General features: G+C 67.2%; 4 protein-coding genes across 4 annotated transcripts; 3 read left to right on the plus strand and 1 right to left on the minus strand.

The window, feature by feature from the left end:
* Positions 1-546: 546 nt before the first annotated feature.
* Positions 547-5,592, plus strand: PNPLA2 (patatin like domain 2, triacylglycerol lipase). The gene is made up of 9 exons (XM_079708601.1): positions 547-825; positions 2,614-2,846; positions 2,929-2,994; positions 3,358-3,567; positions 3,814-3,874; positions 3,986-4,162; positions 4,284-4,416; positions 4,629-4,751; positions 4,843-5,592. Exons 1-9 carry the CDS (start codon positions 639-641, stop codon positions 5,099-5,101), a joined length of 1,449 nt encoding a protein of 482 aa, XP_079564727.1. The 5' UTR covers positions 547-638; the 3' UTR covers positions 5,102-5,592.
* Positions 5,593-8,553: 2,961 nt separating this feature from the next.
* On the plus strand, positions 8,554-11,891 carry CRACR2B (calcium release activated channel regulator 2B; the record flags this gene model as incomplete). Its single annotated transcript, XM_079707657.1, has 9 exons — positions 8,554-8,718; positions 8,797-8,908; positions 9,335-9,551; positions 10,015-10,161; positions 10,290-10,380; positions 10,521-10,613; positions 10,823-10,989; positions 11,182-11,253; positions 11,485-11,891. 9 exons carry the CDS (start codon positions 8,554-8,556, stop codon positions 11,681-11,683), a joined length of 1,263 nt encoding a protein of 420 aa, XP_079563783.1. The 3' UTR covers positions 11,684-11,891.
* A 1,003-nt stretch (positions 11,892-12,894) lies between these two features.
* Positions 12,895-17,590, plus strand: CD151 (CD151 molecule (Raph blood group)). The gene is made up of 9 exons (XM_079709221.1): positions 12,895-12,936; positions 13,870-13,938; positions 14,775-14,884; positions 14,976-15,167; positions 15,594-15,668; positions 16,166-16,270; positions 16,373-16,531; positions 16,665-16,751; positions 16,836-17,590. Exons 3-9 carry the CDS (start codon positions 14,801-14,803, stop codon positions 16,893-16,895), a joined length of 762 nt encoding a protein of 253 aa, XP_079565347.1. The 5' UTR covers positions 12,895-12,936; positions 13,870-13,938; positions 14,775-14,800; the 3' UTR covers positions 16,896-17,590.
* A 1,245-nt stretch (positions 17,591-18,835) lies between these two features.
* POLR2L (RNA polymerase II, I and III subunit L) lies at positions 18,836-20,315 on the minus strand. Its single transcript, XM_079709527.1, has 2 exons — positions 20,089-20,315; positions 18,836-19,049 (listed from the first exon to the last, which is right to left on the minus strand). Exons 1-2 carry the CDS (start codon positions 20,181-20,183, stop codon positions 18,941-18,943), a joined length of 204 nt encoding a protein of 67 aa, XP_079565653.1. The 5' UTR covers positions 20,184-20,315; the 3' UTR covers positions 18,836-18,940.
* Positions 20,316-27,685: the final 7,370 nt, after the last annotated feature.

Raw genomic sequence — 27,685 nt, forward strand, 5'->3', positions numbered from 1 at the left:
TCCCCTCGTGGGTATCCAGCTCAGACTGCGGTCGTCCCGGACCTGAGTTCGACCATCCCCACACCTCTGGGCCACTTGGTGTCCCCTCCCACCGTCGACGACGGCGGGGTGGGGAGGTGGGGAGGCAGCGGGAGGTCGAGGATGTGGACTCTCGTCCGGGCCTGGCCAGTGTCTTTGGTGGGGCCGCAGGTGTCGCGTCTCAGGGCCCAGTGGCCTGGACAGCGGGCGGCGAGGGGTGGGGGCGGGGACGGGGTCTCAGAGCCTGGGCCGGGGCTCCGGGCGGGGTCTCTCGGTCCAGACGGGCTTCCGGAGAGGGGCGTGGTCTCCGGGACGGGCTTCGGCCTGGGTGGGGCCTCGGGGCCCTGGACGGGGCTCCAGGGCCCGCCCCGAGGGCGCGGCCGTTCCCCGCGCGCCCCAATTGGGCCGCGCCTGCCGGCTCCGCCCCGCCCCCCGCTAAAATCACCGCCTCCGCCTCCTCCCCCGGCAGCTTCTCCAATTCTGCCGGCTGAGACCCCGAGCCACAGCGACTGCGGGGCCGGCCGGCCGGCTCTGGCCCCGGCTCCAGAGCGATCGGCGAGCGCGCGGCGCACAGCGAGGCCGGCCGCCCGCGGAGCCCGGGAGCCCGGCGGGCCGCCGCGATGTTCCCCAGGGAGACGACATGGAACATCTCGTTCGCAGGCTGCGGCTTCCTCGGTGTCTACCACGTCGGCGTGGCCTCTTGCCTCCGCGAGCACGCGTCCTTCCTGGTGGCCAACGCCACGCACATCTACGGCGCCTCGGCCGGGGCGCTCACGGCCACGGCGCTGGTCACCGGGGCCTGCCTGGGTGAGCGGGGCCGGCGGGGGCTGGCGTGTGCTCCTCGTGAGCGCGGAGCGCCCCGCTCCGTCAGCGCAGAGCAGCGGGCCGGGCCGCGGGGGCCATGGGGGCCTTGGGGTCTCTGCCCGGGACCCCGACCGAGGCCCCAATCCCGGACGCCGACAAGGGGCGGGGCCTACCTTGTTTTGCTCCGAGGGTGCCCGGGGATTGGGGTAGGGCCCTGCGCGCCTCTGAGCGGAGGCTGCCGCCTAGGGCCCGCCCCTCGGGCGCAAAGGTTGGGGGGCGGGCAGGTGCAGCATGAGCTATTTCGTTGGAAAGAGAAAGTAGTCCGTGGGCGGGACCGCGAGAGTCGGGGGAGGGGCCTAGGCCGTCCTCCTGCCCCGGGCATCCGCCCGGGTGGCAGCGGTCACTGTCTCCTGGGGCTATGGCATTCCGGACTGCCATGGCCCCGGGGCTGGGAAAGGGTTGGCCTCTGAGGAGCGCGTCCGGGCACTGTGGCCTGGTGCTTCCCGAGGGCCCCTAGAGGAGGAGCCGGCAGGTCAGGCCTGGGCCCGGCCAGCGCAAGCTCTCTGCCGCCCTCGCCTTCCTGGCGCACGGCCCACTGTGGGCCTGGGGCCCTCTGTGGACTGCGGCCAGACGTTTTTGCCCACTCCGTGGGGTGAGAGGTGCTTTAGGACTCTGCAGCCCCGGAGTCGGCTTCCTCCACCCACACACTTCCGGCGGCCAGCGCGAGTGATGTTTACAGCACACGGAGTCCTCCAGGAGTCCTGGGAATGCTGCCCGGCCCCCAGCCGACTAGGGCAGCCAAAGTAACAGAGGGGTCATTAGCTTCTGGAATGCCCTGCCCATCAGGAGCCTGTCCAGTGTTCTCCTCTGCACCCTGCCGGTGGCCTTTCCCCTGAGGAGGGTGGGGTGGAAGGAGCACAGCTCTACATTCTTGGGACCTGGGAATTCACCACTGTGGCCCCGCCCCTCCTACTCATGGAGGCTTTCAGGCAAGTGCTTCTCAGACCGCAATGCTGGTCTCAGGTCCGTGGTACCTCGCTGGGGACATGGTCGCATGGCGCCTCCCCCACCCCACTCCCAAGAATCCTCTTTCTCACGGGTGGGAGTGGTCTCGGGCAGCTGGAGTCCCCACAACTTGGCAGGTGTTGGCTCCACGCTGCCCCCCTCCTGACCTGGGGGATGGTCCTCAGCTCCTCCCTGAGGCCTTGCTGCTCCCTGACTATCCCTGGGCCTGCTCCCACCCTGGCTTTGTCCTAGGCCAGTGCCCACTGGGCCCCCAAGAGGCATGTCGGGGGATTGCTTGCTCTCGGCTGCAGTGGTATGGGCGTGTGCTTCCCCAGGAGTGATGCGGCCCCGCTACGTCCAACCTCAGGCCCCTGGGCCTGTGGGACCCCTGGGCTGCACTGGGGTCGGTGCATCTGGATCTGGCCAAGTGGGTGAAGGCTGAGCCTGGTCAGAGTTGAGCCTCTGCCTTCTACCCTTCCCCGGGGTGGGGGCTGGGTGCCATGTCACGCCAGGCCCAGTGACTCACAGATCAGGGCGGGCAGTTGGGAAATACTGGGCAGAGGGTAAGTCGTGGCCCCAGCTGTCTGCCCTCCCGGGAGCCCCTGTCTCCCCAGGAGCAGGTGACAGAAGCCCCAGCTGTGGGCCAGGCTCCACGGTGGACACTGAGACTCCTCTAGGCTAGAAAGGGGTGCCGAGAGTCTGTGCCGTGGACCCTGGGTCTGGAGCTCTGGGGAGTGTGCAAAGCCCAGGAGTGCTGGCCCCTGACCCTCGCCCCTGCTGCTCCAGGTGAGGCTGGTGCCAACATCATTGAGGTGTCGAAGGAGGCCCGGAAGCGGTTCTTGGGCCCACTGCACCCCTCCTTCAACCTGGTGAAGATCATCCGGGGCTGCCTGCTGAAGGTCCTGCCTGCTGATGGCCACGAGCGCGCCAATGGCCGCCTGGGCATCTCCCTGACCCGCGTCTCCGATGGCGAGAACGTCATTATAACCCACTTCAACTCCAAGGAGGAGCTCATCCAGGTGGGCCCCGGGGGCCACATCGGGGGTTCAGTGGGAACCCCAAGGCCCCTGCTCACTGTCCCCCTCTGTCCCTGTCCCACAGGCCAACGTCTGCAGCACTTTCATCCCTGTGTACTGTGGCCTCATTCCTCCTTCCCTCCAGGGGGTAGTGAGTATCTCCTGGGCACCAGTCCTGGGTGACAAGAGTCGGCTTCTCTGTGGGCTGTGGGACAGGGAGGCGGGGAGGAAGCCATCTGTGCCTCCCCACCCCGGCCCCTCACTCCTGCCACTGCCCGTTGCCTCACTTCCCCCAGAGTTACTCAAGAGCCAGGCCAGCCCTGCGCAGATGCACCTTTCCTGTGGCTGTTCCCCGCCCCCCCCACTGTCTGGCCATCTGCTCAGTGGCCCGTGCCCAGTGGGTGAAACGCCCAAATGAAATAGCCACGGGGGGGGGGGGGGCCTGAGGTGGCTGGGGGGCAGCCCAACTCACCCTGCAGGCCTGTCCTCGTGTGACCCCGTGTCCCTGCCACAGCGCTACGTGGATGGCGGCATCTCAGACAACCTGCCGCTCTACGAGCTCAAGAACACCATCACAGTGTCCCCGTTCTCGGGCGAGAGCGACATCTGCCCACAGGACAGCTCCACCAACATCCACGAGCTCCGCGTCACCAACACCAGCATCCAGTTCAACCTGCGCAACCTCTACCGTCTCTCCAAGGCCCTGTTCCCGCCCGAGCCCCTGGTGAGACCAGACCTCCCTGCCGGGCACCAGGGTCACTGGGGACAGCTCCCCAGGGGCCTCTCCTGGCTACGGCCTGCACAACCTCTCCACTGGGGCAACCCATCCAGCCTCTGTCCAAGCTGGATCTGGTCCTGAATCCAAGTTAGCTTGCAGTGGGGCGGGGTGGGGTGGTGGTTCAGGGACACTGGGGACTCTATCGGGCACGTCTGGCTCCCCTGCCCCAGTTTATGCATCCCCCTGCCTCAGGTGCTTCGAGAGATGTGCAAGCAGGGCTACAGGGATGGCCTGCGCTTCCTGCGGCGGAACGGTGCGTGGGGGCTGCCTGGGCAGCCGGGTGGGCTCTGCGTGGCCGTCCTCTGTGGGCCAGCCGGCCTCAGCCGTGCTGATCGCCTATCGGGTCCCCCTCCCCCCGCACCAGGCCTCCTGAACCGGCCCAACCCCTTGCTGGCGCTGCCTCCCGCCCGCCCTCCTGCCCCCGAGGATGAGGACGCACAGGAGGCCGAGGTGGCCACGGAGAGGACCGGAGTGAAGGACCACTTGCAGCCACCTGGGGAGGATCACATCCTGGAACACCTGCCCTCGAGGCTCAACGAGGGTATGTGGGGTTGGCGGGAGACGGGGGACCTGGGGGGACGGGGGGCAGAGGAGCAGAGGGGTCCTGGGCTCCACCTCCCTCCCCCACCGACCTCGCACCAACCTCCCTCCTGCACCCACAGCCCTGCTGGACGCCTGCATGGAACCCACGGACCTGCTGACCACGCTCTCCAACATGCTGCCCGTGCGTCTGGCCACGGCCATGATGGTGCCCTACACTCTGCCGCTGGAGAGCGCCGTGTCCTTTACCATCCGGTGCGGGGCAGGGGGAAGGGGTGCAGGGACGAACTCTGGATCACCCCCGGGTGGTGGGCACTCGAGGGAAGAGAAAGGCGGCCGGTTTAAGGGGTTGCAGAGATGCCATGTCGGGGTCCCAGAAACCAGGCACAGACGGAGGTGGGGTGGGGTGGGGTGGGTGTGAGGTTTGGGCCACAGCCCCTGAGGCCATGCCTTGTGCCCCGCCCCAGCCTGCTGGAGTGGCTGCCCGATGTTCCCGAGGACATCCGCTGGATGAAGGAGCAGACGGGCAGCATCTGCCAGTACCTGGTGATGCGCGCCAAGAGGAAGCTGGGCAGCCACCTGCCCTCCAGGTGAGCTCCTCGCTGCCATGTCCACCGCGGCCTGCAGCCTCAGGGGCCCCCACGAAAGCCCTCCCTCCCTCGGTCCTTTCCCCTCCCGCAGGCTGTCGGAGCAGGTGGAGCTGCGCCGCACCCGGTCGCTGCCCTCCGTGCCGCTGTCCTGTGCCGTCTACAGTGAGGCGCTGCCCAGCTGGATGCGCAACAGCCTGTCGCTGGGGGACGTGCTGGCGAAGTGGGAGGAGTGCCAGCGGCAGCTGCTGCTGGGCCTCTTCTGCGCCAACGTGGCCTTCCCGCAGGACGCCCTGCGCATGCGCACCCCTGCCGGCGCGGCCGGCGCGCCCCCGCAGCACCCGCCAGGCTAGCCCCCTTGCTGAGAGCCGCCCGCTCCGGCCTTCCCCGCCCCCGGTGCCGAGGGCCGGGCCCCCCAGCTTCCCTGCCCCGTGAGGCGGGGCCCCGGGGCCAGCTGAGCTCCCCCTCTTCGGCCTCTCTCCGTTCCCCCTGCAGAGAGAGGAGATGGGGGTCCCTCACGCTGCCCGAGGGGGCTTTGCTGTCAACCAACCACTAACTCGCTGCACTGAGGAGGAAGGGGAGTGGAGTAGCCCTCCCCTCGCCGAGGGCCCCCTGTCTGTGCCTTAACCTCCCCTTCCAGGCCCCGCCCTGGGGCTGGGGAAGGCGGGCTGGGGGCTCCTGCACCTGCGGCCCCTGCCCGCCAGCCACACCCGCCAGTGCAGTATTACTCCCGAGAACTTTGCACCTGTTCCTCCCTCCACATTTTTCTCGTTTGGCTGAAGAATGTGTGTGAATTATTTATTTTTGCCAAAGCACATGTAATAAATGCCACCGCTCAGCCTTACCTCCTTCACTCGTATGTGATGCCCTCCACCCCCGCCGCCCCCAGCTGACCCCCCCAGTGTCCAGCCTCAGGCCAGTACTTCCTGGGCTCCCGCTCTCCTCGAGCCTGGCACTCCGGCCCTGCCAGCCGGGCCTGGGGCTCCCCCCTCAAAGCACTGCGGGCTTCCTAGTCTTCAGCCCACTCCTCTGGCTGGGACCCTTGGGCACAGCTTTCTAAGGGCCAGTGGAAGTATTGGGACCAAGATCCTTGCAAGATAAAACAGAGCTGTTCAGTTTCTTACCAAGGTGGTGTCTGCATCTCTGCTCCATGGTGCCCTGGGGGCGTGGCGCTGATTTCCCAAACTGAGCTCCGGGAGCCTGCTCCACTGGGGGTGTTTGGCCCAAGGCTCTGTGGGTGGTGCGGGTCTTGCCCTTGTCACCACGAGCCTCACTGCGAGGTGCACACACCTCGTTCCCCTGTCCCCCTGCCCCCACCACTGTGTCCCCAGTCTCCTGCCGGTATACAGGAGGGATCTGGAATGTTGGGCGGGGCGAGGTCTGCGCCAAAGGGGGCTGGATCTTGTTCTGGGGGAGACGTGGTTTCCTGAAGGCCTTCTCTGCCCTGCCTGGGCAGTCTGAGGGGATGTAACCAGCCTCCTTGGGGATCACAAGGGCCCATGGGGTGACGGGCGCCTGAGCAGAGCTGGGCACTTGGCTGGAGGTCCAGAGCGCTTAGTCCTGCCGGGTTCAGCTGGCACCTGCCCTTCTGCCCTTTTCCCTCGAGGCACGGGGCAGCGGCAGTAGCCCCCAGCCAACAATAACGGTCGGTAGCGGGACTGCAGGACTGGGAGAGCCGGCTCAGCAGGTCCCCGTGCACCTGTGCCAGGGGCCACCCCCCCCTTGGTCTCAAGGTCCTGTCCTATAGGCCCAACCTGTTCTAGTTCAGCAGGATCCCAGGCCCCTGAAGAGGCCGAGGCCTCCAGCCCCCCAGCGCTGCCTGGACAGCTCTGCGAGGCCAGCCCCTCCAGGTGGGTGCCAGGCTGGGGCCGGGGAGGAGGACCCCTAGGAAGATGATGGGATTTTCTCTCACCCCCACCCCCCCCCCCCCCCCCCGCAGGAAGGTCACACACAGGCCCCACCCAGAACCTTCTGGCAGCCCTCCCCCAACAGGAACCTGAGTCAGGGCTATGCCCCCAAAGGAGTGCTTGGGGCGCCTGCTGAGACGAGGACCTCCCTCTGCTCTCCCCCAGCCACTCACCCCCACACGCACAAGCATCTATGCCGCTGATTTAAGTAACATTTTCTTGTATAGTACGCGTTTATTGTTTAAAAATGGAAAAAAAAATTGGAGAAGTATAGGGAAGAAAGGAAAGTCACCCCTCTTCTAGAGAAAACCGTTGAAAATATTTTGGTCTATTTCCTGCCTTTTTCGTGCACACACTTTGGCGCCTTAAATCGGGATCCTCAGGACTGCCCCCCAACTTTGGCCCTGTGCAGGAAGGGTCCCCAGGGTCATCCCCCCACTATGCGCTCAGACTCTGCCAGGACAGACACTCGGGGGTCGGGCCGTATGCAGGGGGGTCGGGCTATGAGGCGAGCGCTGGGCCACCGGGGCAATGCCGAGAGGCGGGGACACGGCGGGGACGTGGCAGTGGGGACGCGGCGGCGGCTCCGCCCGGGCCGTCGCTGCCGGGGTCCCGGTGCCCGCAGGAGAACAGCCTGGTGTGCAGCAGGTGCGGTGGCGAAGCTCGCAGGTAGCCACCCGGCCCGTCCCCCCGCCCGCATTCGCCCCGCACCCCCCGTCACCGCCAGGCGCGCCGATCCCCGCGTGTCGTGGTCAGGGACTCCGGGGCCCCTTGAGGCACGCACGGGCGGGGGCAGGGTGGGCTAGGCCCCAGGGTGCGGGGGCTCAGGCAGCCCTTCCCCCCGCTCCCCGGCCCGGCCACAGCGCAGCTTCCGGCTGGGATGGCCCCCCGGTCCCGTGGAGCCCGCCCAGGGAAGGCGACGGCATGAGGCGGAGATGTCTCCGCCCCTGTGTCCCCTCCTCTCGGCCTTTCTCAGACCTGCCCTCTTTGGAGGTCGCCTCCCGCATCCCCCAGGAATGGGTGGGGAGAGAGAATCACAGTACTGGACTGGGGAGCGAGGACCACAGGGTCCCAGGCGGAGGACTGTCGCCACGCTTGGGGGTTAGCTTTGGGAACTCTGGGGTCCAGGTGTCGTGGGAATGACAGGTGGTCTGATTAAGGGGCAGGGCGCCCCCATGGGGAGGGAGGCCAGTCTGGTGGAGAGCATGATGCCAGCAGGAGAGCCTGTTAAGCTAGACTCTGAGCTTGTTCCTGACAAGGGCCACGGAAGGCATCGTGGCCCAGGCTGGACCCTGCACCTGCACCGCTTGGGGCCTGGTGCCGGTGGGCGGGGCTGCAGGCAGGGCGGGAGGAGCTCACCCGCCTGCCAGCTGGCTGGAAGCGGGGCCCAGAGGCCCAGACTCAGAGGCTAAGGACTTAGCCGGGATTGGTTGATACTCCCACTGGCCCAGCCCGGTGCGCCCGGTCTCCAGGCCCCGACTCCAGGACCTGTTCAGCTTCTCTGCGGCTGATCATTCTCTCACCCAAGCCCCCATCTCCTCATTTTCCATCACAAGATCTATAGCTGCCCCCCCCGCCCCCTCCCCCCAGCACATCCTCTCCTGCACCGGCTGGCTCTCTGCGTGACCCTGAGCCTGCAGGCTCCACCCATGCCACCTCGCACCAGCCCCACCACCTGCAATCGGGCCACACCTCCCCCAGCGGCCCCTCCTCTCTGGGCCTCCGCCTTCCCATGGGGCCAGGGAGGCGCCTCTGCTCCCCACCGCTCCAGCTCAGCCCTCAGCCACCCTTGCCCCTCACCCTCTCTGCCTTCACTTCTCCTCTCCCCTCATTTCTCAGCTCTGCTCAGGCCCTGACTTCTCCTTGGCTTCACAGCGCCCAAGGCTGAGACCCCCGCCATGGCCAGCCCCGGGAAGCCTGGGGCTGGGGAGGCCCAGGAGGAGGAGGGGTGGGACGAGGGGCGCGCCCCAGGGCCACTGGCAGCAACACTGGAGCAGGCCCAGGAGCTGTTTCTGCTGTGCGACAAGGAGGCCAAGGGCTTCATCACCCGGCATGACCTGCAGGTGAGCCCCCAGCCCCAAGAGGCCTCCCACCCAAGGGCTGACCTTGGCTACTCAGCCTTGCCATCCTTGCCCGGCCAGGGCCTGCAGAACGACCTGCCCCTCACGCCCGAACAGCTGGAGGCTGTGTTCGAAAGTCTGGACCAGGCGCACACCGGCTTCCTCACCGCTCGGGAGTTCTGCCTTGGCCTGGGTGAGCCCGGCCCCTGAGCCCCACCCCCGACCCCGCTGCTCAGACACCCTCCGCTGGCACATGTGGGACTCTCTGGGGCCCACAGCCCACATGGGTGGCAGCCCGTGCTTCTCCATGGCCTCCCTCCGGAGCACAGGCTGGTGTCTGTACACTCAGGCACCACGGGAAGCCCCCCAGATGCTGTGGCATATGTGGAGAGGACCTGCTCCCTGAGCCAAACCCAGGTGGGGCTGGGAGCCAGGCATGCCTCATTTTGGCCTGAGCCCAGCTATCACCTCCCATTCCCAGGACAAGAATCGGACCAGAATAAGGAAGAAAAACAGGAAACTGGGCTCAGAAAAAGGGCAGGATATGCGGGGGGCGGGGGTGGGCTGGGCTGCGGGTGGTAACCCACAGCCCGGTGATCTCTCCCTCCCATGCCCGCAGGGAAGTTGGTGGGGGTGGAGCCTGCCCCGGGTGCTCTGACCTCCCGGGCTCCAGAGGAAACCTTCGAGGCGGGCTGGTCGGGTGTGCGAGGCTCCGGGGGCTCCCTGGAGGAGGAGGACGAGGAGGAGGAGGAGGAGGAGGAGGAGGAGGAGGAGGAGGAGGAGGAGAGATTCTGCTCTGCGTTGGTGCAGCTGGGGGTAGCCCGGGTCCTGGGCGAGTGAGTCGGTGCTGGCCCGGCTCCCATCACCCTCATCTGCTCTCTGTCCACCTGCATGCTGCCTGTCCGCGTCGCCTGCGTGTCTGTTCCCAGGCAGGGTCCCTAGGCCGGGTCTGGGCCGGTCCTTCCCTCTCAGCTGCAACTACTGCGTGCCGGGCGTGATTTCCCACAGAATTTGCATTTCAGGAGGCAGCAGCCAGGGCTGTGCCCAGCACAGGCACAGCCCTGTGTACACAAGGACACAACCCCATGCACACACACCTCCTGGCCACACAAGCCCCGCACAGGCACAGACCTCCGCAGGGGTGAAAGCACCCAGGACAGGGATGCCCTGCTTGTGCAAGACTACGGGGGCCTCTGGGGGCTTCTTACCCTACAGGGTGGGGTGGGGAGTCCCCGCTTCAGCTTCAGCCTCTGCCCTCCCACCCCCCACCCCCACCCCCACCCCCACCCCCACCCCCAGGCAGCGGGCAATTCGGACGCTCTGGACCCAGCTGCAGCGTGAGCGACCCGAACTGCTGGGCTCCTTCGAGGACGTTCTGATGCGGGCGTCGGCCTGCCTGGAGGAAGCGGCCCGAGAGCGGGAGGGCCTGGAGCAGGCGCTGCGGCGGTGAGGGCTGGGGGGCTGGGGGCGGCCTGAGGGCCAGGTGGAGGGGCTCTGCGAGGTGGTAGAGGCGGGGCCGAGGGCTGTACTGCTGGCAGGTTCTAAGCAGCTGTCTCACTCTCGGTCTCCCGAAGGCGGGAGAGCGAGCACGAGAGGGCGGTGCGATGTCTGTACGAAGATATGGAGCAGCAGCTTCTTGAGCAGCGCCGGCGCCTGCGGAGTCAGGTGGGCCCGCAGCGCCGCCCCGCGCCCAGCCCAACCCCGGACGCGCGGGTCTCCCCGGCCCTGCCTTCTCCGAAGTGGTCCCACCCGCCCCCCTGCTGCTCCGCCGCTCGCAGGGGCTCAGGTGTCCCCGCCCCTCCTAGGACGTCCCCCGGGAGGAGCGGAGAGGCCGCCTAGAGCTGGAGCTGCAGAGTCGCGAGCAGGAGCTGGAACGCGCGGGGCTGCGGCAGCGGGAGGTGAGCGGCTGTCCGGCGGTCCCGGCCGGGAGGCGTGCACAGCGGTCCAGCCCAGGCCCCATCCTCACCGTCCCCCATGCTACTCCTCGGCGTCCTTGAGGCCCTTGGGCCTATGTTCCCAGCCCCGGAACTGTTGGGAGTCAGGGGCAAACGCAGCATCCCGGGGACGTGGCGGGGTTCTCTCCAGCCTCGATCCCCCCACACCCCAGTTGGAACAGCAGCTGCAGGCCCGGACCACCGAGCAGCTGGAGGCGCAGGCGCAGAACGCCCAGCTGTGGCTGGCCAACGAGGCGCTGCGGGCGCAACTGGAAGGGGTGCAAGAGCAGCTCCGCAGACTGGAGAGCGACTTGCTGGGCCGTCGGGAGCAAACCCAACGGTGCCGGGGGGCGGGGCTGGGGCGGGCCCTCAGGGGGTGGACCCCGAGAAGGGTCGCGCTTGGAGCTCAGGGATTCCATCCCACCCCGTCCCAGCCCCGCCTCCAGGGTCTCCGTGGGGCAGGGTCCTCCAGGGGGTCGTGGGGCACCCTGAGGAGCCTTCCTGCACCCAAATCACCACCTCCGTCCTGCAGAGACGTGGTCGCCGTCTCGAGGAACATGCAGAAGGAGAAGCTCAGCCTCCTGCGGCAACTGGAACTGCTCAGGTGCGTCAGGAAGGGGTCAGCACAGCTCCTAGCTCCCAAACAGTCCCTCTCACTGCCCCATCCCACTGCGAGGAAGTCCTTCCTTGTGTCTGCCCTCCATCCCTCATGCTGCAGCCCCAGACAGACACCTCTCTTCTGGTCTGAGGGAGCGCCAGAGCCCGTGCCTACATTCCCCAGCTAGGAATGCTGCCTCTTGAGACCTCTCAGAGCCCTTGGACTCCTGTTCCCCAGGGAGCTGAACACGCGGCTACGAGACGAGAGGGATGTCTGTGAGGCCGAGCGGCTGGGCAGTGGCCGCAGGAAGGCTCTGACCACGGCCCCCCTGCTGGGGCCCACCTGCTGCTGCTGCTGCTGCTCCTGCTCCTGCTGTTGTTGTAGCTGGGCTCGCCCCCCCAGACGCGGCTCTGGCCACCTTCCCAGTGCCCGTTGACCAGCCCGAGTGACTCACTGGGCGTTACTTGGTTACTCGGAGAAGCTGCCCCTTGAACGCGACTCCTCGTGGCTGGGGGCTGCCCATCCAGGATGTGGGTTCTACCCAGTAGGCTTCCTGGCCTGCCTGACTTGCAGACGTGAAGGAACTAATCCTGGGTGGTCAGGGTCTCACCGTGCCTCCCTGCCGGTCCTCACCCTACCCCCATCCCATCAAAACCAGCAGAAAATCCCCTCTTCCAAATAAAGTCCACTGACTTCGACCTCCTCGGCCTCCTGTGTGTGTGTGAGCCACAACATTTGAGAGGTACACGCATGAGATTTCCATCGTCCATGCGTGTCCCCGGTCATATCCCCAAGCCCTCACTGTCCGTCAAAGCTGTAGGAACCAAGGGACTGAGGCCACTGACTCCCAGGAAGCAGCGGGCGGGGTTCCCTGCCCACCCGCAGCCTCAGTCAGCCACCCCCTCCCCATGCCAGTCCTCACACAGTCCTGGGTGGGTTAGCTCAGCCCACTGGAGTCCTGAGTGGAGGCACCGTGGGTAGGCTTGAGCTGTCCCTCGAGCCCCTCCGCCCTGCCAGCGCGAGCCTCCGGCAGGGAGCTGGGGATGAGTGCTGCCCACTGTCCACGGAGAGCCGCTCCCAGCGACTGTGCCGCCTCAGGGCCCGCCTGGGACTCCCCTTCCCCTTCTACTCCCGCTCTCAGCTCCCCAGCGCAGCGGGTCGGCAGCCACTGCCTTCTCTCCTTCACCTCCCCCCACCACTCCCAGGCGACGCCCTCCAAACTGGACTCTCTCTCACACTGACCCCAGGCCTCCCCTCCAGGCCGTCCTCCCAACGGCGCCCAGAGAGGCTCCTGTCTGCATCTGACCGCACGTCCAGAGACTCCCCCCAGGCCCGCATCTGTTCCGTCGACTCCCGCAGCCTCCCGCCCCGCCCCCAGCGGAGCTCCTCCCGAGGGCTTGGGCCGGCGGGGCTGTGGGCACCCCTGGGCCGGAGCCCGCCCGGCCCCCGCCGCCTCGGGCGGACCCCCGGGGCCCGCCCCCGCCGGTGTTCCGCCCGCTCGCGCCGAGCGCTGTTCGGACCTGCCCCACGTCGCGGCCGTGGGCGGGGCCTCCGGGCCCGGGGCGGGGACCTGAGCGGCCAGGCGCTTCTCGCTCGCTAGCCCCCGGTCAGCCGCGCATTCTCCGCGCTCCGAGCCGCCGCCGCCTGCGCCGCCGCCACCGCCGCCGGCCCGACTCGGACGCGTGGCCGGTGAGTGCACCGCCCGGCTCGGCCGGCAGGGAGAAGCCGCGCGCCTGGCGGCCCTGCAGGCCGCTTCCGGAGGGAGACGGGCGCCCGGAGGCCGGGCGGGCAGAGGGTCCGCCGGGCGGCGAGGGCGAGGCGCCTCCCGGGTCTCCGGGCGGGCCTGGCGGCCCCTTCCGGCCAGGGGCTCCTCCCGAGCACCCCGCTCACTGTGCGCAGACACCGGTGCCCTCCCCTCCGCCCGGTGCGAGTGGGCGGGCCGTTCGTCTCGCCCGGGCGTGGGGGAGGCGGCGGCGGTGACTTCATCGCGAATTCCTCACCCGGCCTGGCTGGAGCCGAGTCGTGGTCCCCCACCTTGCGGTGCGGGGCGCCGAAGGGCCGGCTGGGCTGCGGGGGACGTGGGTGGGGCGGCTCTGTCCCGGGCCGCGGGAGCTATTTCTGGCCGGCCCTTTCCCTTGGGGATCATCCCCGCCAGGCACTCCCGGAAAGAGGGGCCCCTCCTCAGCCGGTCGCCGTGGGGGCCGGATCTGTGTCTGGAAGCAGCCTCCCCGGGAGGCCTGGGTCTGCGGCACCTGGGGCTTCCACACTCCGGCTGTGCTAGCGGTCTGCGCCTCTTTTTCTTTCCAGGCTGCAGCTACTGCTGCTTGGTGGGGGAAGGGGCAGTGACAGGCCTGGTGCCAAGGCTCAGAGTGGGGGCCTGGAGAAGGCGTGCGGTGCCTCCCAGGATCGGACTGTCCAGAAATGTCCTCTGCCCTGCCCCGCCCTGGCCCAGGCCAAAATACCGGGCCTGGCCGCTCCCCGCTCAGCCACGGGCAGGGGGTGGACGCTGCCTGCTCTGGAAGGCCAGCTCGGGTCCAGTGCCTGGGTCGGCCAGAAAGAGAGGTGGCGGGACCCTGACCATCCGGGTTGAGCCAGACCTGTGACCTGTCCCTGCCCTTCTAGCGGAGGCTCCTTGGGCGGGAACTTCCGTCCGCCTGCCTTACAGGCAAGAGGAACATCCCCACCAGCCAGGTGAGTGCTGGGCGGGGTGGATAGAAATTCGGCTCTGGGCAGTGCTGTGTCTGTCTGGAAACATGGCCCCAGGCACTCAGCTGCCATGTGTGTCCCACAGCCACTCCCCGCCCAGTGCGGACACCCCAGAACAGAGTGGGTGGGGTGGCCCTGGGGTGCCTCTGGGGAGGAGCACAGCTGGTATCTCCACTTCTCCCTGGGGTTGGTGTGGCTGTCCCCATTCCAGTAATGAGGACCAGCACAGGAAGAGCCCCCCAGGTCTGGGCGGGTGTGTGTCTGCCAGCTCCACTTCCCCCCGCTGGGAGGAAGGAAGGCCTGTCCTTTCACAGAGCCCTGAGGGGCTTTCCTAAGGCCATGGGACTAGGCTAGCGAGGGGCAGGTCTGTCTGTCTTTGAGCGGCCTCCTCTCCCCCAGCAGCCGGTGGGTTCCTGCCAACCTGTGACGTGGGGCCCGGGGAATGCTTGGGACGGGGTGGGGAGCCTGCATGAGCTCACCCCGAGGTGCCTGCTGGGGCTTCCTACCCTGGCTGCCAGAGGGGTGAGTCAGCCCGTGATGGTTGGGGGTCCTCCAGGCCCCCCCTCACCGTGCCCTGGGCTCTGGTCAGGGAAGCCTGGCCCCCCGGCCTTCAGCTAGGCTGTGGGCACCCCATCTGCCCTCGCTGCAGTGGGGGTGGAGGCTCCTGAGCGGCCTTCGCAGGAAGTGTCCTGGTTGCCACGGACATTTTCCCAGAGCCTTCACCCGGGCAGGCAGTTGGCTTGGCCCCAACCTGGGGCTGGTCTGGACATCTGTGTTCCCTCCTTCTGTCCCCACTGGTGTCTGGCCATCCTCCCAGGCAGGCCCTCCCCCACCTCCCTGCCGCAGGATGGGCGAGTTCGGCGAGAAGGCTGCGACATGTGGCACCATCTGCCTCAAGTACCTGCTCTTCACCTTCAACTGCTGCTTCTGGGTGAGGCACCCCCTTCCCCAGCCTCGAAAGGAGCCTGGCCTGGGGCTCAGACCTGGGGCCAGGTGTGGTGACCGGTGTGCACTGCCCACAGCTGGCTGGTCTGGCCGTCATGGCCGTGGGCATCTGGACACTGGCCCTCAAGAGCGACTACATCAGCCTGCTGGCCTCAGGCACCTACCTGGCCACAGCCTACATCCTGGTGGTGGCGGGCGTTGTCGTCATGGTGACTGGGGCCCTGGGCTGCTGCGCCACCTTCAAGGAGCGGAGGGACCTGCTGCGTCTGGTCAGCAGGATGTGGCTGGCACTGGGGGCGGGGGTGGGGCTGCGGGTACCTGCCAGGGCTCCCTGCCAGGCTGCCAGGGGCTGGCTCTGGGTCCCTGAGGGAGTTAGAAGGGACTGATGGGGGTCGAGTGTGACACCGCAGGATAGACTCTGCTGTGCTCAGCTGGGGGGCGTCCCTTTCCACCTGCCCAGTCCTGTGAGTCCCCACATCCCAGCTGGGCCAGCAGAGGGAAGACACCTGGGAGTGAGCATCGGGGGTCCTGGCGGCCACCCAGCCCTCACCTGCTGCCTGGAGCCCTCACCGTGTGGCCGCTTGGGAGCTGAGGGCAGTGGCTGTGCTCTGTTGTGCCTGGGCCCGGGGCGTCCTCACGGACTGGGGGTGTCCGTGTCCCGCCCCATCTCACGGGGCCCCTGCACCTCCCCCCAGTACTTCACCCTGCTCCTCGTCATCTTCCTGCTGGAGATCATTGCGGGAGCCCTGGCCTACGTCTACTATCAGCAGGTAAGGGGCTCAGACAGGCCGTGTGGCGACGTGGACGTGCACGGGCACACACGGGGACACGCACGTGCAGTGAGATGGATGCGCACACGCAGGTGACGTGTACACACACATGGGGACACAGACACCCCCACACTGGGACACACACATGCACAGGCAGGGCGCGTACATGCACACAGGACCCCACAGGCTCCAGCGCTGAGCATCGTGGCATCAGGCCCTAGAGGTGGGGACTGGGTCTTAGAGGGAGGGTGGATCACGCGGATGGACAGCCTGCCCGCAGCACCCAAGCTGCCTGTTTGGGGGCCCTGGCGGGGGAGGCAGGTATCCACAGGATCTGGAGCGCCCTCCCTGCCCGCGACCCTCCCCATCGCCACCTGAGCCATGCGTCTGACCCAGCCCTGACCCTGCACCTCTCTCCCGTCTGTGCCCACTCCCATCCTGCCCCAACTTGGAGAGTCTTAGATTTTGTGGCTGAAGCTGTCACTCCCTCACCCCAGCTGAACGCAGAGCTCAAGGAGAACCTGAAGGACACCATGACCAAGCGGTACCATCAGCTGGGCCACGAGGGCCTGACCAGCGCTGTGGACAAGCTGCAGCAGGAGGTGGGTGGGTGGCGCACGGAGGCACCTCCCCAGGCCTGTGCGGGAGCCCCAGCCGCAGGGGTGGGCAGTCGGGGCTCAGCCTGGGCCGTGTCCTCGCTGCAGTTCCACTGCTGTGGCAGCAACAACTCGCAGGACTGGCGGGACAGCGAGTGGATCCGCTCGGGTGAGGCAGGCGGCCGCGTGGTCCCTGACAGCTGCTGCAAGACCGTGGTGGCCGGCTGCGGGCAGCGCGACCACGCCTCCAACATCTACAAGGTGGAGGTAGGCCGGCGGGGGCCTGCTGAGACGCCCAGGGCCCTGGTGCCCAGGATGCTGGGGGCTGGTGTGGCCCGACACCCGAGGGGGCCAGACGACTTGCTGCCTTCAGCACACAACGCCTGCCCCGCTCCCGCAGGGTGGCTGCATCACCAAGCTGGAGACCTTCATCCAGGAGCACCTGAGGATCATCGGGGCCGTGGGCCTCGGCATCGCCTGTGTGCAGGTGCGGGCACGGCAGGGCGGGCCGGCGGGTGCTGGGATGCGAGGTGCTGGCGGCCACGTCCGCTCATGCTGGCCCCGTGCTCAGGTGTTTGGCATGATCTTCACGTGCTGCCTGTACAAGAGCCTGAAGCTGGAGCACTACTGACCCTGCCCGCGGGCTGGCCCTCCGTGTGCGCTGCAGCTTCTTGCCACGTGTTGACTACTGACGGCCAAGGAGCTGCGGTCCAGGACGTGGCCCCGCCCCTTGCCTGCCAGGCTCTCCCCCTGGTGTTCTCGTGCCTGGCCCCCCCACCCCCGCCGCACCGTGCCATCACTGTGACCTCTGGGGACCCCCAAACCCCGGAGGCAGCTTCAAGTGCCTTTAGCTGCACACCAAAGTCCCAAGGCCTGGGGTCGGCCCCGCCTGTCTGCCTGCCTGCTGGGCTGGGTGGGTGGGGGCCCGGGTCGTGGCCTCGGGTTGCTCCCTGAGGCCTGGGTTCAGTCAGAGGGGCTGAGGTGGGCAGCAATGGGCTGGCCCAGCGGGGAGCCGGGCGGCAGCAGGTGAGGAGCCCCGTGTGCCTGCCCTCAGGCCCCTCGGGTACTGGGGGCTTCTCCTTAAGCAAGCCGCCTCCAGCCCCTGGGGAAAGCCAAGCAAGAGTTCTCCCGGGCCAAGCCTCTGCCGCTCCCCCTGCTGTGTTCCCGCTGCTCTCACCACCATCTAGAGGCCTTGCATCACTAGTTCACTGTTGTCACCTCTTCACTGGAGGCAGGCGTCCTGTGGGTTTTATTCACTGCCGCCTGACGATGCCTAGGACTGCTCCTGCTGTGTGGTAGGTGCTCAATAAACGTCTGTGGAACGGATGGCTGAACTTACTACGTCGGTGATACAGACAGTTCTGGTCCCCAGGGCCGTCACGTCCAGCAGAGTGGACAGATCCCCCCAACCCAGGGCCACAACAGAGGAGGACAGGGGGCCAGCTGTGGGCCAAGGGGACTCAAGGGAGAGGTGGCTGGGGACAGGCCTTGGTGCAGCACCTCAGCTGATGCTCTCTGATGCAAAGCTGGTGGTGTGGCCAGAGCCCCAGAGGAAGTGGGGCTAGACCTGGGGGAGTAGCCGGGACTGCTTGTGGTTTCCAGGGGCCCTTCTGGCCACGGCGCAGGAATCAGGAACGGGAGAAGGTGCTGGGGCTGGTGTCTCAGGAGCGAGTCCGGGGCGTGTCTGGCAGGACGTGTGCTGGCAGCGGGAGCCGGGGCTGGAAGGGGCGCTGGGCCTGGAGGGGCAGCCAGGGCGTGGCCATCGTGCCCTGTCGCCCAGGGGCTGCCCAGCTCCTCACACCGCTGCGCAGACCCCATCTCCCTCCCGTGGTCCCCTCACCCGCATTCAGGGGACCCCATTTCAGGCATCCGGGCAGCTGGGCCAGCCCTGAGGAAGGTGCCCCCCTCCCTAACTGCACGGCCCTGCCCTCTGCCCACTGCCCGCTGCAGGGCACCAGGGCCTGCCTGACCCCCACCAAGGTGGTAGCTTCCCATTTTGAGCCTCAGCCTGAGCTGCGACAGGACAGAGGCCCCCGAGAGGCAGCTCTCCGGCTGGTTCACAGGGTGGCACGTCAGCGCCTGGGGCACCAAGAGCCCGTCCAGCCCAGCCAGCCAGCAGGGCCCCTCCCACCTGCTGTGGGGATCTCAGGGCTGTCTGTGGAGGGGGGCGGGCTGCTGGCCTTGGGTGCAGCCTGGAAGCTGCTGGCAGCAGTACCGTCAAGAGGGGCGTCTGTAACCACAGCGGGCACTCTACTCAGGGCTCAGAAAACCTCGAGGTTCTTTAGACACCGAGGAGGAGGAGGTGAGGTCCTCTGTCCTCAGCCTAAAGGGCGCCCAGAACACCGCTGTGGGGACGCCAGCGCCCCCGTGCCCCCAACCCAAGCACTCCCGACATCTGTGCCTTGTGTGGAGCCGAGTGCGAGCCCTGGAGGAAAGCAGCCCCAGGCTGAGCGCTTCCCTGGGGATGGCCCTCCCTCCTCCCAGGCGGTGAGGGCCGCACCCACCCCCAAGGGGCCTCATGCTGGAGGCAGGACATAGGAGCAGGCAGCGGGGAGTCCCACAGAGCCAGGCCAACTGTCAGGACCTCCTTGTGGTCCTCAAAAACATTTACTGGATGGTTCTTTCCAGAGAGGGAGACCCATGCCAACAGGGCCACGGGTCCTTGCCGGGCAGGGGTCACTTCTCCAGGGGCGCGTAGTTGAGAAGCTTCTCGATCAGGTCCACGTGGGCCAGCAGCATGCGGCGGCAGCAGTAGCGCTTCAGGCCCAGCGCATCCAGGGCGTCCCTGAGGACGAGGAGAAAGCTGGCTGCAGCCTGTTCGTCCTGGCAGATGGAGGACCTTGCCCCGGATGGAGCAAGTCCCGCTCAGCTGCCATGGGCTCTGCTGCCCATGTCGGGAAGGGAGACACCGCTCTCATTTCCCAGAGACGCCACCCGTCACCCTCAAGGCCTCTGGTGTGCAAACAACGCGGTGGCTTGGGAAAGGGGAGGCCAGGTCGGGTGGCCCCTGCTTGGGGCATCCTGGGGAGGGGTCCCGTGCAGGCTGCCAGCATTCACTTGCACTCTGGTCATTTCAGCAGCCTCCTCGGAACCTGGCGCAAATACTAAGGCCATCCATCGCTTCCCCATTCATCCGACACACTTGCAGTAAGAGCGTACGCCTCCCTGGCACACCCCGGGACCCAGAGATTCAAATGTGATGAGGATGGGGCTGTGCACACAGGGGCCCAAGGTCAGACTCTAATCCAGGGCAGAGACCCAGACAGGCACGGTGATAACTGCAGTGCTAAGGGGTAAGTAAGCACTGAAGAGGGACCCCCACAATAGCCTGATGATGAGGCCTATGTGGTCAGGAAGCTTGTCCAATGTCCTAAAAAAGCCAGTGAGTTTGCAGGACACGGGGGCGGGCCTAACAGCGGAGAGAAGAAGTTAGGGAGCAGGTGGACAGAGGCGGCTGAGGGCTGATTTGCCGTGGAGGCGGCGGGACTCGCCAGGATACCTAGGAGTCCCCAGACGGCAGCAGCTTGACGCCCGACTCCCTCCCCTCCCCAAACTAAGGGGGCGGTGGGGGGCGCTTTCCTGAGAGCAGGTCCGGAGAACAGGGATGGAAAAGACTCCGAGGCTGAAAGCTCCCCCGCCCAGGGTCACCTGGAATCTGATGTGAGTAGTCCCCGCCCCCGCTCTGCAGACTGGGACCCCCCGACACCGGCCCGACACACCGACCCCGCGGGCCGGGACCCGTCCCCCCTGCCCCGCAGGCTGGCGGCCCGGGGAGCCCTTGCCGACCACGCTGGAGGCCCTCCCAGGCCGGCCCGGCGCCTCACCCCTCGGTGTACTCGGCCTGCAGCAGCCCCAGGTAGGCCTCCCACTTGTTGCCGACGATCTTGCCGCACGTGAAGCAGCGCACAGGGATGATCATGGCGGCACCGGAGCAGCCAGCTGCCAAAGTCCTCGATCCTGCGGCGCTTCCGCCCTCGGCTCCGGCCCCGCCCCGGGCGCGCCCATGGCGCGGGGGGTGCCCGGCCGTCCGCCCGCCCTGGTGCCGTTGGCGTCCGCTTCCCTCCGCGACGAGTTTCCGAGGCCCGTGCGGCCGCGGCAGGAGCAGGCGGCGCCCCCCGCCTGCCATTTTGGTACATCCCGGCCTACGGCGTCCGGGCGGGGCCGTAAGGGCCCGGCGGCGGCGTTCGCGTTTCTCGTGTCCGCCTGACTGACAGCTGCGCGACGAACTGACTGCCCGCAGGTATAGCGCCCCCGGCGGGGATGCTGTCCGGGTCCCGCTGCCCGCGCGCCCGAGCCGGGCCCAGGCCCAAGCCGAGCCGGCGCGAATTTCAGGCCCCGAGCGCAGAGCCAGAGCCGAGTCTCAGCAACAAGTTGCGGGCCGGGCCGGGGCGCGGCGACCCAGCTGCGGGCGAGGAGAGCGGCTGACCGGCGGCCAGTGGGGACCAGGAAGGGGGGAGGGTCTCTCCACCTGGAGCCGCTGCCCGTGGACACCCGGGGGGTCTTTGCGCTGAGTTTGGAGGACCCTCGAAGTCGCCGCCCAGCCCGATCGCCCGCACAGTAACGGTCCCGGCCCGGTAGTTGCCCGTATCCCTGACGGCGGGAGGGCGCGGTGCGAGTGACCCGGCGGGTGGCGGGCTCAGCCGGCCGCTCTAACCCCCAGCGCCGCTTCGGTTGGCTTCGCGCCTGTCCCTCCTGCCTTCTTCCCGGGGGAGGGGCTGCGAGGGGGTGCGGGATGGGGCTGGCTGCACCCGTCCCAGGCCAGGCTCTGATGAGTCGGGCGCCTGCGATCTGGGAGCGTCGGATCTCTGCGGACCAGGAGGGTGGTCAGGGGGTCGTCGTGGAAGTGGTGTCCTTTGAGCTGAGCCTTGACAAGGGATCCCGAGTATGTGTGATGGAGCAGGACAGATACCGGCAAAGGGGACCCATGGGCTGAGGCCTGGAGGCTGTACCTGTGGGACAGAGTAGGTGTCGGAGCTGGAGGTGATGGAGCAGGGGCCATGAAGGATTTAAAGGGAGGGGAGGCTGTGTCTCTGGAGATGGCCTGGGGTGAGCCCCCTGATGCTGTGGCTGTGTGCCGTGAGAAGCAGGGAAGTCTCCCTGGAGGAGGTGAGCTTTGGGCTGAGGAAGGTGGATGTGTCTCACAGTGGCCCCTGTAACTTAGGCACCTATGCAGAGTTTGGGCACATTTGCTGGTCTGGGGCATCTGGATTTCTGGTTGGGGTGGGTGGGGCCTGACAGTCCTCTCAGGGTGGGTGACGGAGTCTGGATTTAGTTGAGGGGCAAGGAGATGGGGGTCCCCAGGGTCCTGGAGAGGTTGATCAGAGCTTCTGCCCGCCTGAAGTCTGGGCCCTGACGGCCTCCCCAGTGACGTTTGCCATCCCCCACCCTGCCACGTGCAGAGCCACGAGCAGAGGCCACCTCCCTGCCCAATGCCCCCACTTCCCAGGCTGACGGGACACATCCTGTCCCCGGCGGGGGCAGGGGCCTTGAGTCACAGTGGCCTGGGGTTGGAGCTGGGCTCAGCTGTAGAGGCTGCCGCACCTGTGGAGGTGAGGGACACAGGGGAGGGATCTGGGATGCCATCTGGGTAGCTCTTCGGGAACGAACGGGAGCGGGTGTGGGCAGAAGGCTTCCTGGAGGAGGGGCCCATGATCCGCCTCACCCTGCTCTGGCCCCAGAAGTTGTTTACTCCCAGAGACTGAGGGGCCCGAGAGCCAAGTTGACATTCCTGGAATTCTGAGAGCTGTGTGTAGACTGGGGGGAGTCTCCTCCCTCCAGCTCCCTGATTTCCCAGGAGAAGCCGTGGGGAGCAGTGTGGCTGCCTGTGTGCAGGCCCCCTACACACATGTGCACAGAGGCCCCTTGGGGCACTTGACCCTCCGCCTCCACTCTGCCCTGGCTCAGGCCTGGCCAGGCTAGACCTGAGGACCCAGGGGAGCCTCAGAGGTCAGCCCTAACCCCCTGCTCAGCTGGCCCCCTTGTGTGTGTGGGGGGGCAGGCTGGGGCGCGGGCCTGGCTCTCAGGGTGGGCAGGGGCAGGAGGGCACCCCGGGAGCCCAACACACAGGGTCGGGGGAGCGGGGCCAGGCCTGCCTGCAGGGGCAGTGGGGTGTGAGCACAGATGTGGCCCAGACCTCCGGGAAGGGCCGGAGGGAGGTGGGGCAGGGAGAGAGAGGCACTGGTTTTCCGAGAATGGGGTGTCCTGCCCCCAGGGGCGGGGACACAGGGAGGGAGGGCTGTGCTCACATGTGGTTTGGAACCCAAGAGCCCTGTTTCCTGCTAGAGGAGGGTCACTTCAGGGCAGGCAGGGGACAAGGGGAAATCAGCGATTGAAGTTTTAGCTGCCGACAGCCTCTGGCCCTGAGTGTTGTCCTGGAAACAGGCCGGGAGTCAGCTGACCCTGCCCCCTGGTCCTGGATCACAGCCTCCGCTTCCCCATCTGTGAAGTGTGGGTGGAACCAGACGCTGCCCAGCTGGAGGGTCCCCATACTGGCTGTGTGGGCCTGGGGGTCCCAGGCTCAGCCCGGAGCCCCGGCTGCTTTGGGTAGACTCGTGCTCACGCGGTGGGGTGAGCGGGTGCTCAGACGCTTCCCCAGGGTCCGACGGGGTCGCCCGCCTGCAGCACCTACGGTAACCCTCTGGGCCCCAGCCCCCGGGGTGGTATTCGAGAGTGGTGGTATTTGCAGGCGTGCTTGAGGCTGAGCTGGCCCAGCCTAATGACCCTGTGGACAGGCTGGGCCCATGGCCTTTGGGAACGTGATCATGTGATTGTCTGCCAGCCTGGCCCCACATGGGGCTCCCCGAGGGCACCACTCAGGAGGGGGCGGGTGGGGTGTCAGCGCTGAGATGGGGCACGTACACTGTGGGCACCGGAGAAGGGTGCTCCCGGGGCCTGGGTGGGGGCGGGAGCAGCTGGCTGGCAGGGGAGGGTCCTGAGCTTGGGGTTGGCCTCGGTGGGCCCAGGGAAAGCCCGGGGACCCCTCGGTGGCCTCTTCCTCGGGGACCCCTCCCCTGGAGGGGGTGTCTCCCAGCCCCAGGGGCTGCAGCTTGGGTGGGGGGAGGTGGGAGGGTGGGGGGAGGTGGGAGGGTGTGTGGGCCTGGGTGGGCTCTGGGGTCTGCGGGGGTCGGGGTGGCAGCAGGAAGGCCGACACCGCTCGGCCTGTGCTGCCCTCTGGGCTGTGTGTTCTGGGCCCGGCCCTGCTGCTGCTCCACGGCTGAGGCTCGGGGCGGCCACGCCACTGGGAGCTGCCCATCCACCCCAGGCCTCCAAGGCCTCTGGGGCAAGCTCTGTCTCGGCGTTCGGGGAGGTCCTTCTCTGAGTTAGACCTTGGTCTGGCCAGGTAGGCACCCACGACCTCTGTGTGGCTCACGCTCCCCCAGAGTCCTCACCTGCCCCCGCCCTGGGGCCCCGGAGAATTCAGAAGGCCCAGCCTAGGGCTGGCAGGCTGCGGGAGGGTCTGTCACGGGGTTCTCATTCCGCCCCATCCCGATTGCCAACTGCACGTGCCATTCCGGGGGACGCAGTCATGTCGGAACCTGTGCTCAAAGGAAGCCCAGAGCTGGGAGTGGGGCAAGGAGGCTTCCTGGAGGAGGAGGCTGGGCCTGGGTGAGGGAGAGGGCCAGCCCGGTGCTGTCGGGCCCTGCACCCATACCCTGAGCGCAGGCTTGTGCCTGGGCTGCCCAAGATGGGGCTGGGGACCCCGGACTCATGGAGTGGCCTTGTGGGGGCCAGAAGGTGGGGAGGTTATTCATGGAGGGTCCAAGGGGTGCCTTTGGGGTGGGGGCCAGGAGGGTGGGCGGCCGTGACGGGTGCTGGTGGAGCTGCCCAGTAGGGCCTGACGGGGAGGCCCGTCCCCCCGACGCCCGGGTCTGGGGGAGCGGGGCGTGCAGACCTAGCCTTAGGCCTGGAGGGGTGGTGGGCTGCGATGCATGGTCTTTTGCTTCTGCGGTGTGGCTATGGGCTTTGGGCCCCTCAGCTCCTGGGCAGGGGGTTCATCAAAGAACATGGGAGGGGCGCGTCCCTCCCACTCATTGCCCTCGATGTGTCACTGGGCCTGAAACCCCTCCATGGACGCGTCTTCCCCGGGCACAGCGGTTGCTGGGGGTGGGTGGTCCCGGGCCCTGGGCCCACGTGCCTCCTCGCCCCACCGTGGTGGGTGCCGTTCGTCCCCCTAAATGAAGGCACAGGTCTCAGGTTGCCTGGGCCTCCACCTGCTCAGTGGCTTCATGTCTGCCCCAGGTGTGGGTTTGAGTGGACCGGCTGGCAGTGGGCTGCCCACGAGGGCATGGCTCTGAGGGGGTGGGCATGTGCCAGTGTGGCTGTCCCCTCCTGCCCCGGGCCACTGGAAAGACACCTGCCCCACCCCCAGGCTGCAAGGAGCCTCTGGTCTGAGGGGTGAGGTGTGACGGGCGGGGTGTGTGAGCTTGAGCCTCCGCTCATCGCAATGCCTGGCTGGTAGGAGGACAGAACCCCCCCTTCGAGCGCCAGCGGCGGATTCATGGGCCCCGTGTGAGTCATCGCCTGCTGGCTCCCTGGGGAGAGCGTGAGGCTGGTGGCTCATGGCATCTGTCTGCTGGGAACCCAGGAGGGAGTGGGGTGCAGGGCACCTCGGGATGAGTGGACAATGCCGGCTGGTCTCAGGGCTCCAGGACCGCTGGGGGCTGGACGGCCCTCAGTCCGTGTGTGTGTGTCCCCATCTCTGAACATGTGTCTTCTCTCTGTGCACGTCCGCATGTGGGTACTCTTGTGTCTGCCAGGGCATCTCAGAAGGCTGAGTGACCAGAGGGTGGGGATGCAGCCCCCTGGTCTGGGCCACTGGTTGGTGCTCTGGTGCCCTGAGTCTGAGTGCACCACCACCCAGCCCCCAGCTGCCCCTGCAGGGACCCGGTCCTGAGTGGAGAGCCCCACAGAAGCTGGGAATGAGGTGCAGCACAGCCTCCATTCTGCCCGTCTTCCTTCCACAGAGCTCCGGCTTTGGCCTCACTGACTGCTCACCTGCCGCCTGGCCGGCCTTCAGGGGTGCCAGGCACCGCCTGCCTTCTTCCCTGCCGCAAGCCCAGGTACGTTGCGGCCCGTGGGGCGGTGGGGGCAGCGCTGGGTGGCCTCCTGGTCTCCCCCACGCCTGGCCCAAGGGCCTTGCTGGCTGGATACTCTCCTGGTCCCGGGACAGACCAAGGCTGAGCCAGCCAGCTGTCACCCTCTCAGCATGTCTCACCGGGGTCCCACTGCTGGAGGAACGGCTGGACTTGGAGGACGGGGTCCCTGGGGCTGGCCGAGAGGCGCCCCACTTGGTGGCCTTGATGTGCTCATGTCCTCACTGCCATTGTCTCTGGCATCCTTGGTGGTTTTCTGGTTTAATCTCAGCTCAGACTCACAGGCTCACCTGGGGTGATGGGTGCAGGTTTTAGAAACAGGAGAGGGCTTGGCAGGAGTTCTGGGGGCGTTGGCATGGTGTTGGCTGAGTGAGATTGGGGAGAGGGCAGCCTGGGTGCTGGGCCCCACCGTGGGAACCCAGGCCAGCCTTCCACCCCCGCCCTGAGCTGCAGTGTGATGAAGCGGAGGACGGGCAGTGGGGGGAGGACCCCACCCTTGTCCTCAGAGGCCCTGCCCTGGGACCAGGCTGGGGAGACAGACATGTCCTTCAGCCCTCCTCAGCCCTCCTGTGTCCAGTGTGCATGCTGAGCGCAGGCCCTCTCATGCGTTGCGACTCTCGGGGCCCTGAGTGTCCATCCCTGGCTTGGGCGTGTGGGGCTGGCTGAGCTGGGCCAAGGGAAAGGTAGCAAGGGGCTGCTGGATTTCACCAGGATCTCCAGGGTCACCGGCTGCCACTTGCTCTCTGGGCAGAGCTGCGGCCAGTGGTCTCTACAGGGCCCAGATGGGGGCCCTGCAAGGCTCACTTCTCCACTGGGCCCCTGGTGCGTGGTCGCCGTTGTATCCCTTTCCAGGGGTCCAGACACGCCAAAGAATCCTTGGCGGAGGACAGGGTGGAGGGACTGTGGGAAGCCCCAGGCTGGCTGGCATGTGGGCAGGGCAGGGATGCTGGGGCTCTCCTGTCCCCACTCCCTACCAGGGCCAGCTGGGCTCAGGGAGGACCTTGCACGGACACCGCCCTGGGGGCTCGAGCTGCAGTTCTCCTCAGAGCCCGCCGGGGCAGCGCAGGGCTGGTGCAGTGGTCCTCAGGGCCCTGCAGGGCTGCCAGACCTCACTGGGCCCCCAGCCCAGCAGACGTCCCCCAGACGTGCTACCTCAGGCACCTCTCAGTCTGTCACTTTGTCACTGACGGGCCTCCCCCCAGCCCCCACCTTCCTCCTCCTTCTTATTCCCCGACTTCTTTTCCTCTCTTCTCCCATCTGAGTTCTGCTGACCTTGGGGAGTCCTTCCCTCTTTGGACTTCAGTTTTTGGGACCATCCGATGGTGTGGACGCCACCGGTGGGCGGCCTCAGTGACTGGGAAGACCCAGTCCAGGGTGCGGGGTGCATCCAGGCCTGTGGCCACTCTCCCCCAAGCCTGGCTCCCCTGCTGAGCTGAGAGGCCCAGGGCAGCTGGGGAGGAGGCATCTGGGCCCCAAGCTGGGGTCCTCCCCACACACCCCAGGGCCCCCACCAATGGATGGGCTGTGGAGGCACAGCTGAGGGGAGTCTCCCCACCTGTGACTTCTAGGCTGCTCCTGGTGCGTGTCTGTCTGCACGGCAGCACGTGTGCACACCACACCGCCGGTGCAAGGGGCCTTGGAGCATCATGTGTCCCTGTCACCTGGCTTGTGTGGATGTGTCTGGGATGGCCTGGTGCCAAATGAAGTTCAGGGCCTCTTGGTCACAAATCATGGAGAGGGCTTCCCTGGTGGCACAGTGGTTGAGAGTCCACCTGCCAATGCAGGGGACGCGGGTTCGTGCCCCGGTCCAGGAGGATCCCACATGCCGCGGAGCGGCTGGGCCCGTGAGCCATGTCCGGAGACTGTGCTCCGCAACGGGAGAGGCCACAGCAGTGAGAGGCCCGCGTACCGCAAAAAAAAAAAAAAAAAAATCATGGAGAATTTCAAGACAGTGGCAACAGCGCGTCAAACCAGAGAAGGGTCCTGTGTAACATGTGTCACGGGCACATGTCACATGCCGGTGAGGCCAGGGCTGCTCCCTGCCCAGGGAGATGGGACCATGGCAGGAGGACGGGGGGCTTGCGTGAGCTCTCGGCCTGGAGTGGGCCACCAGCCTTGCATGCGGCCTGTCTCTGGGTGCCCAGTGATGACTCCTGCACTCCTGTGTGTCCGGCCCCTCCCTTTAAGTCTGAAAACCTCCCCTCGTGCCTTGCAGAGTGATCCACCCTCTGGGCACCCAGGGTGCCCCAGAGCACCCTCCCGGCTTGTTCTCCCTCGCCCTGGCCCCTCTGAGGGGCTTGTCCTTCAAACCGCAACTCTGCTCCCTCTC

This window comes from Hyperoodon ampullatus, assembly GCF_949752795.1.
Source record: "Hyperoodon ampullatus genome assembly, chromosome: 7".
Classification (NCBI taxonomy): domain Eukaryota; kingdom Metazoa; phylum Chordata; class Mammalia; order Artiodactyla; family Ziphiidae; genus Hyperoodon; species Hyperoodon ampullatus.